The sequence below is a fragment of the Rhopalosiphum padi genome, chromosome 2, assembly GCF_020882245.1.
Source record: "Rhopalosiphum padi isolate XX-2018 chromosome 2, ASM2088224v1, whole genome shotgun sequence".
Taxonomy (NCBI): Eukaryota; Metazoa; Arthropoda; class Insecta; order Hemiptera; family Aphididae; genus Rhopalosiphum; species Rhopalosiphum padi.
Window position 1 is genome coordinate 37,988,552 of NC_083598.1, and position 15,531 is coordinate 38,004,082.

General features: G+C 26.8%; 1 protein-coding gene across 1 annotated transcript; it reads right to left on the bottom strand.

Annotated features, from left to right (window-relative positions):
• Positions 1 to 195: 195 nt before the first annotated feature.
• On the bottom strand, positions 196 to 13,958 carry LOC132919960 (myosin-16-like). Its single transcript, XM_060981924.1, has 9 exons — positions 13,615 to 13,958; positions 8,729 to 8,893; positions 7,387 to 7,506; positions 6,093 to 6,233; positions 4,738 to 4,869; positions 4,441 to 4,579; positions 3,399 to 3,609; positions 2,433 to 2,679; positions 196 to 1,241 (listed from the first exon to the last, which is right to left on the bottom strand). The coding sequence occupies exons 1-9, from the start codon at positions 13,756 to 13,758 to the stop codon at positions 1,107 to 1,109; spliced, it is 1,434 nt and encodes a 477-aa protein (XP_060837907.1). The 5' UTR covers positions 13,759 to 13,958; the 3' UTR covers positions 196 to 1,106.
• Between the last annotated feature and the right edge of the window lie 1,573 nt (positions 13,959 to 15,531).

Genomic DNA, 15,531 nt, shown 5'->3' on the forward strand with positions numbered 1-15,531 from the left:
TCAAATATGGATGGCAGTCTTTTTATTTTTAATATAAATCATCAGTTATGGCCTTGTACCATTTAATCTAATACATATCACACATTTAAACATAATATAATATTATTTTACTATAAATATATAATAAATATTTAATTGTAGTAATACAAATTTCTAAGTAAATGTTATAGAGGATATGGTACTCAAAAATATTGATTTTGTTAGCATATAATTTATTTAAAAAAAAATTAACATATATTATTAGGTAACAATATTTGTATGATATTAATCATCTTTATGAACGTATTAACTTAATATTATTATATCACATACATTATTTTATTTAATTGCAGTGCAAATATAGATAAGATTTAAAAAAATAGATTTACCAAAAATGATCTTTCTTAGGAATTACTAAAATGAAAAAATATATCTATAGTATCTAGTATCTACCCCACTAGGTATATTCTAGTTAGTTGTTTCTAATACTCTTAAGATTTGTTTGTACAAGGGAAAAAATCAAGATGAAAAGTTAATTCTTTGGTAATTTTTTTTTTTATGTGTCCTCATGACTATTGCATTTGTTTTGAATTTATACCTAGTTTTAATCAACGTTAAGATGTTGTTTTTTGATAATAAATTGTTGGAGCATAGTTATACATATACAGGTACACACTATATGTTATATTATATTGTTTAAAAAAAAGTATAATGTACCTATTATATATAAATTTTTTATAAAATAAATAATAATTTAAAATGTGTTTTGTGTGTTGAGTTATATTGAGAAATTCTAAGATGAATAATTTAAAATGATAAAAGTAATTGCATTTTATTAAAAATTTTTAAATACAATAAAACAACAAATTAAATTTTTTGAACTCTTGCAAAAGGTACTGAAAAAAATAACATTGTTTTAGATTTTTTTAGCGATCATAATACTATAATAATCACATCCACTTAAAGTGAATGACCGATTTTATTAAGTTTATTTATTTTTATTAAATATCAATAGTATTATAGGTACTATTATAATAAATAATAATATATTAATATGTATTTGCCAAATTTAATGAAATTGGAGCATATATTGTAAGTACTATTCACGCTTGTTTTTTATTTTGATTCTAATCGTGTGGAGAACGGTTCTGCTTAGGCATCGTTGTTGAAAGTTTATCGATGTTGGGCTTGTTTTTTGAAGTTGACGGGGTGCTGTTATGACTGTTGCCGATGTTGTGCATAGGCCGTCTGTCGTTCATATCCTAAAATACAAAGTTGATTGTTAGAAGATTTTGTAACCATAATAATAATACGTCATTTTCTTATGGTTACGACAAACAGTATATTTATTACAGTGATCATCGACCTATATTAGGTATGCCATTGTTATGAATTCTGGAACACACTAGCTAAAACACTTTGGATAAAATGCACTTTACCACGCCTCTCACGAATTTCGAATTTTCTTTTTAAGACGTGTTTTTAACACTGTTTTCGAAACTGTTTGAATTTTTTTTGCGGAAACCATTATCTTAGAAGTTATACCGGAGCCGGCAGGCGTAGGAAACCACTATATACTTATTTTACTTTAACAATAAAAAAATAACTCAATATCATAAAGATAATTTAGTAATATGCATTTAAAATTATCTTTATGATATTGAGTTATTTTTTTACTAATATGATATTAGTAATAATATAAACAACTAAGTAATAATGAGATCGTTATAAAATAACGGTATTGATATAAATATAGAACAATGCAATTATGTTTTTTTAAATATCCTAATTTATAATATTTTATTTTTAAAATCATTATAGGTACTTAATACGATAAATACGATAAAATAAATACTGTAATTATACAATATGATCTAATCTAGGTTACATTGTGCCGTAATTAAATAACTCTTTTAGTCTCTCCGACAGTGCAATAGCGAATATTAGCAATTTTTTTTTACTAGCGTACGTTTGAAAATGTTAAGAAATAAAATATGTCTAATAAGTTTTATGTTATTTAGGATTATTTTTCGATTACCGAGTCACAGGTCTCCTATGTGACATGTGTAGCCTCTAACCAGTCTAACCATATAAGAGGCGTAGTGTGACGTAATTATAGCCTTATAGGTACCTATTAACCTATTATAATCATATATACCAGTGGTCTTCAAGCTTTTTGGACTCGTGACCCACTTTTTTAGGCCTACAATTTTCGCGACCCACGTAAGCGTTTGTAAAAAAAGCTAAAATTGCTTAATGCTTTGCAGTAGTACTATTAAAACTGAATAAATAAAAATAACATTTTAGTAGGTAGGTATTTTCATTTATAAATTTAATTTTAATTTTAAAAATAAGACTTATCGCGAACCAATTTTAAAGTTTACGCGACCCACCGGTTGAAGACCACTGATGTATATACAACGGTCAACGACCATTTGGCATGTTAGGCTTACCGTCGTTGTGACGGTGACATTATTGAGTCCACCACCATTGTTAAGTGTCATCAGAGCGTTGGAAATGTTCGTTAAGTCCTGGTGTAACTTTAAGACTTGGTTGGTTGAGTAGGCCACTGTTCTAGTCACCTGATCAGACTGTGTTTTGATGAGTTCCGACAGTTCCCCGAACATTTTCTCCTCCAGACTACTTTGGGTTTTCAACGTTTTCGGTATTTGTTCCAAGGTTGTGCTCTCGGACTTACTCCTAAAAATAGATAAGCGTCATTTCAAATTTTATTATGGTACGAATCGCAAAGAAATAAAGTCCGTTTGAAAAAATCATAGGATTGCAATGAGGAATTTTTATTCTATAATTTTTTAGGTAGGTACTTTGCATTATATTATATCATATTATTTAAGATATCTATACTTCACACAAAAATGGTGTATTCAAAATTCAACAGAATGAATTTATACATACCCTCATGGCTCATACCCAGTAAACATAGCACGTATAATCTACGAGTATAATAAGGATAACTTTGGCGTATGTGTATGTATATGTATAATATGTAGTTATTATTCGTATAAACGTTGAAATAGGTTGGTTTTACGTTGATGATAGGTATAAACTTATTCGTACATTTTTCGTTATAGAAATACCTACGTTTATTTACCCCCCCCCCTATTTACGTGCCTGGCGTAAGTACTACCTAGTATTATAATATATAAATATATAATATAATTTATATCATGTGCATTCAGTATTTACGATAATAATGATTAATCGATTAGTGGATAATTCCGTTAATAACTTTTAAATATATTTATAACCGTGCCGTAATCTGTATTGTTATTTGTTTATTTATCATTGATATTTAAAAATATTCGTTCTTATTACCCTGCATTAAACATTTATACATATTAGGCACCCATCTACTATATAAGAAAGTGGTTAAAAAAAAAAAATGCAATTGCTCTCACTTGTTATCAATACGGTCTAATATCCTCTCCAATATATCGACCATGTCATTCTCGATTTGTCGTTCATTTGATTGCAACCTGTGACAATTGTCCATGAACAAGTTTTGTCCATCTATGAGCAATTGCAAGTGTTCTTTGAACTTAGCTTCGAGTTCGTTTTCTGAATTTTTCTGGATCGTTGTTATTTTGTCGATGGCCGCTTCCAAAAAACCTATAAAACATTTTTACAATATTAATATTTGGTGGCCAACGGCCAACACATTGATCGATTGCCAGGAATGGTATCATTTCAATATTTACTATTATATGTTATTTTATTTTAATATTATAAACGGACTTGATTCTTTGAAAATATATTAATATTGCGTACTTTTTTATTTTTTACTATGTGCAGTTAGGTTTAATACATTTTAAATGTAGCGTGATCAGATATTAAAACAATTAATTCATTATACAATATAGGTAACATCACGGTATGTTGGTATCCACTATGTACCTTATTGTAATATTTTATAAGTTTTTTAATTTATTTTTATATGTGTACATTGTTAGTGTACACTTACATATCGTTTTCTTTTACTGAAGACATTTTATCTTTTATTTCCTCTCTTTACTCCAAAGTTTCAGTGATCACCGATAGGCTAAAACCGAAAGCAAACGTGAGCGTCAATTACCATTTAATATATTTTAAAAACTTGAAAAATATATTAAATGGCATGAACGAAGCACAAAACTATTTAATATCATACATTCAAACATAGATTTTGATAGATTATATATGACTGAAAAAAAGGACGTGGATATGTGACCTTTGTCCACCGTCCAATGCAAGCAAAAACCGAAGGGATTAAATATTTGATTACATACATATATCATTAAAGAAGCAAAACAATTAATTTTAAAAATTTAAACAGTAAATCGAATTTAGCAAATGAATTCCTCGACAGCCAACAATGATCTGCAAAGATGAATATTTAAAAATTTATTTATTTTTAGGTTGTTATTACAATTCTTTAATAGTAATAAATAATAATTATCTTACTGTCCAAAAACTCGTTAATTACGCCGCGTCTATCAGAGTCCAATCTCCGCCGATACTTGTCAGTGTTCTCCGTTAATTCCTTGAGTGAGATGCTTATGTGATCTGAACGGTCTTTGAGTCCATTGTACATGTTATTTATCTACAAAACATCATAAAAAAATTAAATATGTCTATCTTAACTAGGTAAATGGTATTAAATAATCGGGAAAGTTAAAAAATAGATATTTTATTGGTTTATAACAGTATTATATGAGTATATGACTACTATTCAGTATTCAGTATTAGGACAATACCTACCGTTGTCGTCAATTTGTTATTGTTAGTTGTTGTGTCCGGAATTTGACTGGAATCGCTATCTTGATTACACGAACAGGTACTCAATGATCTATCCGTAATTTTCGATTGTTGAGACAAATTTGCAATGGTATCCTTAAAAATAAAAGAAAAAAACACTATAAACGTAATCAACATGACTATAGGAATTTTTGGAATCTGAACGAAGCGATGAAAATACATTCTTATTAGTTTTACAATTATGTGAGTTTTTTGTGTTTGTCATTCCTTTTCGGAGCAGTAAAAATGATTCAATTACTCATTTTGAGGGTGGTTTTCAATCATTAAAATTGAATCTATGATTGGTACCAAAGGAGGTAAAAAAAAAAATAGTTTAAAAAATACCTAATCAGGAAAATCGATTTTTTTTATTTTACTAACTTTAAAAATGATTGACTATAGATATTTAAAATATTAGCATTATCAATGTATTGATTTTATAACGATGAGTGTTTTTTAAATTCTTTTGTGTCCAAAATTCATAACAATTTTAATTTTAATATTAATCTTGAAATGCAATACTAGATTTTATATAAGCTTTTCGTACTAGAATTTTAAAAAATAAGTTGCAATTTTTTTTTTATGACAGGTAGTTCTTAGCTTTAGTTTTAATGTAGTTTGTTATAAATAAATACAAATTATTAACCTTAGAAATTTAAAACATTCCACTATTATAGTAAAGACATTAATTATTTTAATTCTCAATTTAATTTATGTATTTTCTAATAGACTGAAATTCCAAATTTGGCGAATATAAAAACGTAAATTATTTGATCTATATGATTATTTTTATTTTTATTGTTATGGTGCTTATGAAATATCATAAAATTACATTACATATACTTACAAAGTGAATAATGTGTTTTTTCTATTTATAATATACCTATAAATTATGTTATTTTATTAGCTAGAAGTAAGAAGTAAAACTGTAAAACGATAATTTGTATTGTAAAGTATTTATAACATACCTGAGCAAAAAAATGATGTTTTTCATGATTATAAATTTTAAAACTGTTAATATATTTTTTTTTTTGTTTTAAACCAATATGTAAGTAGTTCAATTTTCGGTGTATACGATAATAGGAGTATAGGACTACATTTTTAATGTATATAATTTAGTAATTGTGTGTAGACTGTAACTATATTATTAGTTATAAAAGAGACCGTCGCCTTATATTTTGGAATAGATATAGATATAGCAGCATTTTAAAAATTTATTATAATTATAATATTTAAAAAAAAATCTATTTGGTCAATAAATAGATTGTTTCAAAGTTCAAGTATAATTATAGGTGTACGTTAAATTATTTTTTTTTTACTTGTATCTGTTTCCTGAAAGTAATCTGATTAGAATCGTGTTTCTCAAACTCGGAGTTCATATCTTTTTGCATAGTTTGAATGTCAGTAGACAGTTCTGTCTGTCTGTCAACCACTTTTTTGATTTCTTTTTCCAGTTCTTTCTGTAACATAGTCCAAATGGACAAGAAGGTTTGTTAAATAACGCATCGTTTTCTTTTCATCTTTGGCTGATTGCCTGTTAAGACCAGCCGACAGTTGTAGCCTTCGCTGATTACAAACGCATGTTTCCAGTGAGTTATTTATTTCCCTTTCCTCTCGATCCTATCAACACTACCCAATTAAAATGTACACGTTTTATCATCTATAAATAAATAATATGTTTATTTCGATGTAACATACAATATCATGCAGTAATTTATTATTTATTATGTTTATTCGATAATTGTCGTTTTTTTTAATGAATTATAGTATTAAACAAGGCCGGATTTAGGGGAGAACTGAGTGGGCTGCAGCCTAGGGCCCCCCACAATTTTATGATATTTAAATTAGGATACAGGAAAAATATTTTATTTATATTCACACATATAATTAAATAATATTGAACTTTATTTGGACATTTAAAAATTTTAATTTTACTAACTAATAATAGATGTATAAAATATTAACTAATAACTAATAAGGAAGTAAAAGATTGTTTTCCTAATATTGAAATAGTTTTTCGAATTTATTTTGTTTTTCAAAATTTAAAGCACATAAAAATAGATTGCGTACTAGCGATAATGAGCTCCGAGTCTAATATTTTAGGAAAATTTGATTTTCAAAACATTATTGATAATATTAAGAAAAGTACGAGGCATTTAATTTTAATTACTTGACATTATTATTTTTATTATTCTTTATTTAATTACTTACACTAATATTATGAATTTATTATGATGATATTTATTGATATTACTTATACTCGATTTGATTGTTTTTATAATTATTTAAAACTAAATAAGTAATTTATTGTTACTAGGTACTACTAAATATGATAATAAATGTTTTTTAATAAGTAAAAAAATATATTTCCTTGTTTATGTATAAAGGGCCCCCACAGGCCACAATGCATTTCGCCCAGGGGCCACCACATACCTAAATCTGCCCCTGGTATTAAATATAAATACTTATAATAATCTTTAATGTTTAGTAGGTACTTATACATCTATATATATAATATTATATATCATGAATGAGAAATAAAATACTCTTTGGTTAAAGAGGATTATATATTTTGTTATTAATTTTAAGTATCCGTGAGTTATTCATATTGACCTGATGATTTTGCACAGTCTGTAGTGTGGTCTCCATATGTTCTAATGTAATCTCTAGTTGTTGTTGAGCCTTGTCGAGACGTCTGGTCATGTGGTTCGGACCACATTCCTCCATCACCGACTGAAATTATAAATGGTTTACATAATTACATAGGTAGGTATAATAATAATATTTACATTATGATTTTCAGTTTATTTATCCAATATTTTGTAATTCTAACGTAGTCATGAATGCAGTCTAACCATCAGTTTGCGGTTTAAACACTAAAAAAAAATCGGGATAGTCGAATTACACTTATTACCTAGTAATACTTACAAAGAAATGGTCGAATTGCACTTGGATTGAAAAAAGGTAATGGTCGAACTGCACTCGGGTAAAAAAAGAGTTAAAATGGAAAAAACCGTGGAAACTTGTTACGAGTCGAATGTTTCACTATAAACATTAAAAATATTACGAATCTTATGTTTACCAACGCTACGGGCTACCTATTTAATATCATTATATTATATTAGTTCGTTAATGCCATTTAGATTACGCAGATAATTATTGTTGCCAAAAATTGACAAAAGAATCTAACCTAACTAGATAATAAATAGTTATCAATAAAAATATAAGATTAATACTTATTATATTTTATACCATGTACTATTTAGATTTATGTAAACTACAATTAGTACACACTTTAACACTTACGTCGCTGTGTAAATATGAACAATTTAAAAATTGTTAAAAGGGAATGAGACCGTGACTTAATTGTGTATCAAAGATATATATTTTACAAAAAAAAAAACATGTAAATGATGGTGATAAATGGCGTTGTACCCATCGTGGTTGTCTTTCAAAACTATATATACTGATGAATGTTCTACAGTATTTTTCGGTGTGAGTTAATGAGTTAATACATAACCACGAAGAACCACTTAATTTACATAGGAAAATGATTTGCCCCTTCAAATGCATGATAATTTTATTGAAATACTTTTTTTGAGCCCAAGTGCAGTTCGACCACTACCAGCTTTTTATCCAAGTGCAATTCGACCATTACCTTTTTTAAACCCAAGTGCAATTCGACTAAAATAAGCGCAATTCGGCCATACCCAAAAAAGTATTTTGTATTGTAATTCAATATGGAGGAACATTAATATATAGATATATAAATATTAATTTGTACACTATACACTGTAATAATAAAGTGGATAAAATTAGGTGTCGTTGAACCTTGTACAAGTGTTTTATATTGAAGCTAAATAATAGTACTTAATTTAAATTAATATATACAGTTAGATATTAATGGTAAAAATATCTTAACGTTTATTAAAATTCAAAATGTTATTTTATATACCTGTTGAAATTTATCGAACCACATTTCGTTGGACACTTCTAAATGATTGAGCTTGTTGAATATCACATCTATCCTGGAATTGATCCTTTCCGTTTGTTGGTCCCGTCTTAATGTATTTGACAAATCTCTTAGTCTGAATTCGATATTGGAAATTAAAGTGTAAACCTGAAACAAGGCGATACCATTTATAGCGTAAGACGTGAGTGTTAAAATATATTTAAATCGCGTGAAATGAATAACGTATCTGAAGCAGTTGTAATCAGCTCAGAAAATTACATACCTAGTTAAACCGTTACTATATAATATCATGGAAGTACAAAAGCTCGTGCTATTCATGGATTATGGATATAAAGGATAAAACCAATTCAAAGTTAGCAGACGGTAATAAAATATAGTATTTATATTTGATTAAATTAAATTAAAACTTTTAATTATTCTTCGGTGTGAATTATATTTTACTGAACAATTAAAAATTAAATTTATTTATTTTTTAAATTTCTAAGCATAAAATATTAAAATAAATTTGCCTAATATACCTATCAATTTCAAATAAAATAAAAGTAGCTTAAAACATCTCACTTTTATTATTCATATAAAAAAAATTATTTTTAATAATAATTTAATTTGTTTATTAGATTATTCAACATTTATAAATAATAAATGATTTAATTATATTTTATATAAGTTTCTTAATGAAAGAATTATTTTATATCTTAATTATGAATGTAAATTAATATTTGATTAAACATTTTTTTAAATAATCTTTTATGCAAAATGGTTTAAACATATCAAATCAGTTGGAAATATTTTTTTAAATTAATATTTATTTAATACGACTAAAACATATCAATATAACACATCAATGTCAGAATAGATTAGATTTTTAAACCAAAAGGCTTATTTGTGAATTACACATTGTTTTATTTTAATTCTTTACACAGTTATAATTTTAATATTTATTTTATACGTGTAAAAACTTTAAAGAGAGAGTGATAATAGTTTAATATATATAATATATGGTAAATATTTTTTGTACCTGTTTTGATGTACTCAATCTCAATATTTTAAATTTAAATAATTTATTTGATTATTGTATTACTGAATATTAATACATGATTAATTGGTTTATTGTCCTTAATTTTTTAAATTCGGTAATTATGAAGCTATTTTAAAATATAAAACATTGAGATTTTGCCTTATAGGAATATGGAATGTTAAGAAAGCTGAAATACATTCAAATTAATTAAATTATAACTATAATTATTTTTTTTGTATTAGGTACACAATAGTTAGTTAAATTATGTATTATTTTTGCATATTATTACGAACTTTTTAATTTTTGTGACTGATTTTATATGTATTATTATTTATTAAGCTAATTAGATTAGATTAGTGTCTCTCAAGATAAATCCAAATATATTGCAAATTATATTAAATGACACAAAATGTATAAATATTTTTGAAAAGATTTACAAAAATTAAAAGGTATTATTTTTATGATGGTTAAATATAAGTCATGTGTTGTTGACATTATCATTATTTTTTATGTTATAATTTTTCTTTGTTATTTTTAAGTTTAAATTTCTAATTAAAATTAAATATTACCCATTATCCTTAATTGTTAATTGTATTTTACAAAGTAAGAACTATTTTAATAGTTTTTCACAATAATACAGAGGTTGAGAAACACTGCATTAGACTATAGTCTATATTCTATAACATGTGTACAAATGAAATAAATAGTTTTGACTGTTTTGAGACAGTTGATATTTTGTTAACTTGATGTACGCTCAGTTTATGAAACTCAAATTTGCAGCTTAAAGTTTACACTATAAAGTTACCTAATTTGTTAATTAAAAGACTGGTTAGAAGATAAAAATATATCCAAATATATTAATAATTTTTATTTGTAATTAAAAATCACTAATTATTTATAAAATGTAGTTTTCCGTAGATTAATATTAATACGTAATTAATAATATTAATTGTTAGTTTTGATTCGGATCGTTCAACAACGTTAATCGAACAGACTTAATGTAACGTTAATAACACAACATATTAAAGTACTATAATATAATCTGAATAAATCTATCTAGTATAAATTAGTGTTTACTACCTAAGCAATTTCATTGGTTTAGTTGACTAATATGTCGTATTGTTGTAGACAATAAAATGATTTATTAGTTTCTTAAGTAGAAATGTACAATATTTTTTTAATATTCACAAGCTTCTGAAATAGCATTTGCTTTCCCACTAATATGCTTTAAACGTTACATTCTTAAGTGCTAATAATTGATCCATATAGTCTTTGATTTTTGGAATAATATTATCCATGAATATAATTTGTATTCTTTTATCACTATTCACCACTTATATAAGTTATTAATTTATTAATCCTAAATACACATATTATCCTATCCGTCCAGACAGACAAGGATATTAAAGGCGTACAGCATTTATTTTTTTTCCCAGATTCATACGCAACATAGATAAAACGCATTCATATAAAATCTTTTTTCATGATTACTAAGTAATCTTAAAATAATAATATTTTTAAGGGTTTGACAAATTAGTTTTATGTTATATTATTATAATATTATTTGACTGTATATTCGACTTAAAAAAAAACACTTCGTAAATTTAATTAAAATTATTCTGAGATAATATTTTAACAAATCGACGAATTATACTTTTAAAAATATCATTATTAATAATTCTTGTAATGACTGATTTTACTCTACATAAATTTTGTATGATCACGGGTCAGAGGGGAAAAAACAGTGTATAGAGTGCTTACGTCCTCTTAACTCTTTCCTTGCTGAATTATTTTTTCCCAGTCCACAGCACTGTGCTAGAATTAAATTTTATTTTTAAATATTTTTTTCGTCTTGTTTTAAATATTGTTATAGTTTAAATAATAACTATCAATAAAAAAAAATGTTCTAGTAATTTTTTTTAGCAGATAATAATTAATTAAGTTAGTGATTGGTTCCCAAATAGTCAATAATGAATTATTTTTTCAGTTTATCAAATAATGACAATTTGGGAACCCTGAAAAATCAAATAAATTATTTTGCTTATAACTTTTTTAATATTTAACATATATTTTTTATTATCGCTTTAGATTCATCTAATTATTTACCATTTTATGATATTATCACATTATTGATAGATAACAGCTTTTGTTGATTTTTAAAATGATACGACGCGTATTTGCGTCCATAGCACACCAAAGTCGTTTAAATTGGACGCATATGTGCGTTTAAGCAGTGAAAGGGTTAATAACAACATAATATCATCAAATCTTATTGATATTTATTGTAATACATTAATACACTATTGTTATTAAGTACTAAAGTATTTATTATAATAAATAGTTTCAAATATATTATTGTATCCTTAAGTTTAAGTGGAAATTATATGCTATAATTGCTATATTCCTAGTTTCTACATAATATACATATTATATCATGTGAATTTGCTTTATAACAATCATAATTTTACAAATTTACATTTAAAACTCAATAGCATATTTATACTATTGCAACTTTGATAAATCTCATGTTTTTTATCAAACGTTTTTACTTATCAAAAATGTATTGAAACTTAATAAATGTCCACAATGGATACGTGCCAAGTGAACTTTTTTATTTTTCATTTTTTTGGCAGTTGGGTGTATGAAATAAATCGTCATTAAACATGTACGCTATGAACTTATTTAAAGCGACAATAGTAACTAAAATAAAATGTTTATCTATTCATAGAAATCAAATTAACTGTCTTAAGATATAAAATAAGTAATAACTGTTCTATGAATCTTAATAAAGTAGTTGATTGTGCATTTATTATAATATAATATACTTTATATTTTAATATAGTGTAATTTTCTTGTTATTTTATATTTGAATGAACCAAAATACATGTAATTTAAAGTGAACTATTAAAAGAGAGTCATAATAATAAAATTATAAACTATAATTAAAATAACAGGAGTAAAAAAAAACTGTATCAGTTGCATTCATAGAAATGTTCATTGTGATGAGGTGGGGAGGCTATATATTCCTATATTAATACCTATATATAGATACATTAAATTTACAATTTTATAAAAATATTCTAATTGGTGTAAGTCCGATTTTGAAATTTCGAATATTGCTGTAATCTCAAGTTCAAGACAAGACAAACATTTTGTTATTTTTAATACTAGTTTAAAATTTTATATTAATTGTCTTACCAAGTTATGACTTTTTTGGTCAAAATATGATTTTAGATTTTAATTTTAGAAAAATGCGTGGGTAGGTAATCAAAAGATCTGAGATGAAAATAATTGATTTACATTGACAGGTGTCAGGTACCATATATTTTGTGATATTATCACTGTCATCTATACAAATTTCACTTTTTCATTTATAATTAAATTAAATTTGTTTAAAACGATATTTTCCTCGCGGACATTTTTGTACAGATTACCGGTGGGATAATGGAACATTTAGAGGTTTCGAGTTTCGAGTCAAAACGTCAACGAAACTATTTACAACAAGATGCACCATACCGTAAAACTGTAAAAAAAAACTTCAAAGAATTACTTTTGTTAGAAAATATAATATTAGATCACGAACGCGTCTTTTTGAATTGCAAGGAAATAATATTTATAACGGTATAGTATTTTTACGCGCTCGTCACTATAATATTATAGTACTGAATAACGTTGTGTCACCGAAGTAACTAATTATATAACAAGTGTATCAACAAAAGCGTATCAATATGTACGTAAGATGGACACACAGCCTATAATGGCACGCTCATGTGGTGGACAACAGTAACAATTATATAAATCATCATAATTTACTCTACTCGAAATCAGCCACCCCTTAACAACTACCGACCTGATTGACCGTGAAAGAGCTCGGCGTCCCACTACCGGCTAGGTCGCCGTGTATGGACATGGTGATGTCGGGCGCCGCAAGTCCATCACGGGTGACGGTCAGCAGCATCAGCACCAGCAGTGCAGCCTGGTGCAGCGATGGCATCGCGATGGAGCAGCCACCACCACCGCAGCCCCGGTTCGCCCGTACGTTGGCCGCCGTGATGCGCGGTGGCTGCGCCGGTGCCTGATTCGCGGTGGTCTCGACGATCTGGCCGGAGGTGGCTGGCTGGCGGCTGCGTAGCGTTCGACGCGTTACCGTGTGCACGTCTTCGTCGGGCGCATATACGGCGGACAGTAATGAGACGAGACGACCGGTGACCGGACGGACGGACGGACGGTCGGCGGCGCAGCGGCGTCGGCGATCTGCGTATATCATTCTCTCCCTGCCCCACCACAGTCGTATAATATTATATAACATATATATTGTTATACAACAAAAATATTATTATTGTCTTTATCCGTCTCACAGTCTCTAACAGTCTCTCTCAGTCACTCTCTCTCTCTCTCTCTCTCTCTCTCATTATATTTTTCTCATCACTCACTCGTGCGCGTGCACGCACCCACACGCACACACGCACGCAACACAGTTACAAACGAGCCCCTTGTGTCCATATGTTTTACGCCGACGCCGCATACCACCACTAATTTAGTTAAAAACCCTTAACTAGACTCGAAATAAAAATATGTATAGTAGTGGTCGTCACAGTCTTCGAAGAACACCGCAATAAATATATTATTTAGATAACAGACTAAGAGCGATATTTGTGTAGACATAATAAATAATAATATAGCCAATATAATAATATTATGTATAGAATATTGTACTATAGCTAAACAGAACCGCCGATGCCAATCAAATTTTCACTTGTTTTTCTGTAAAAATGTTTTAATAATCATCTAATGGTTTTAATTTATAGTTTTGACCAAGAGTGGATGTTATTTAATAATATAAACCATCGAGTATACCTACAATAAACATAAAATAAAACATTATAGTCCAAAGTACTAATTGCAATTCATTTTTATAAGAGGATACTCATTTTGAAAATAAGTTAGATATTATATAGGATTATATAAGTTTTTATACTTAATAGTAAGTAATGTAATATAAGTAATGCAGTATATTGGATCTTTTTTTTTTTAATAATAATAATAATAATAAATAATATTTATTTTGCAAAACAACAAGAGATACATTATATAAATACATAGAATAATTAATTGCATGAATGATTTAATAATTTATTATAAATTGATTTCACTCTAAATTTTGTCAAAATACTCAAAATATAAACTTGAAAACTTAAAATGTCTATAAAAATGTACCTATTTGTATTTTTGAGAATTTTAGGTTTCTGAAAGAATAACTTATGAGGAATTGTTATTAAATTGTCAAGACTTAGTTATGAAAAGTTTTGATTGTATACATTTTATTTAATTTCCACATTTTTGTGACTTTGCCGAATTTCGTCATACTTTAAAATTTAAACGTATATAAAAAAAGTTAACTTCTATTTCTAAGGATATTTTATAATTTGTTTATAATACGATTATCTATTAGTAATTTATATGTTTTTTTAGAGATACGGTATTTCAAATTACTTTTTGGCCAAACTTCGTATATGTATATGATTAAACAATAATTATTACGATAATTTATAATTTTATAAAGCAGATATTATATCATATAGTAATATTATCGTTATTATTTTATTAATTTGTAAGTATTAGTTATAGGTAGGTCAATACTATGTACCATTAACGGTATGAAAAGGTTTGTGGTATAAAAAGCTTTAAATTAGTTTAAATATTTTTAAAATATTGTGTTTGGAAAATTATAATATACAAAATGGTACAAATTTAAAGTCTCTTCAAT

Bases quoted from the DNA above. Each gene is read 5' to 3' on its own strand.
- LOC132919960 (XM_060981924.1), bottom strand. From the start codon at position 13,758: ATGCCATCGCTGCACCAGGCTGCACTGCTGGTGCTGATGCTGCTGACC. The intron at 4,870-6,092 runs GTAAAAAAAAAA...TTTATTTTTAAG, and splicing joins CTTTCAGGAAACAGATACAA to GATACCATTGCAAATTTGTC. The intron at 2,680-3,398 runs GTGAGAGCAATT...ATCTATTTTTAG, and splicing joins TTAGACCGTATTGATAACAA to GAGTAAGTCCGAGAGCACAA.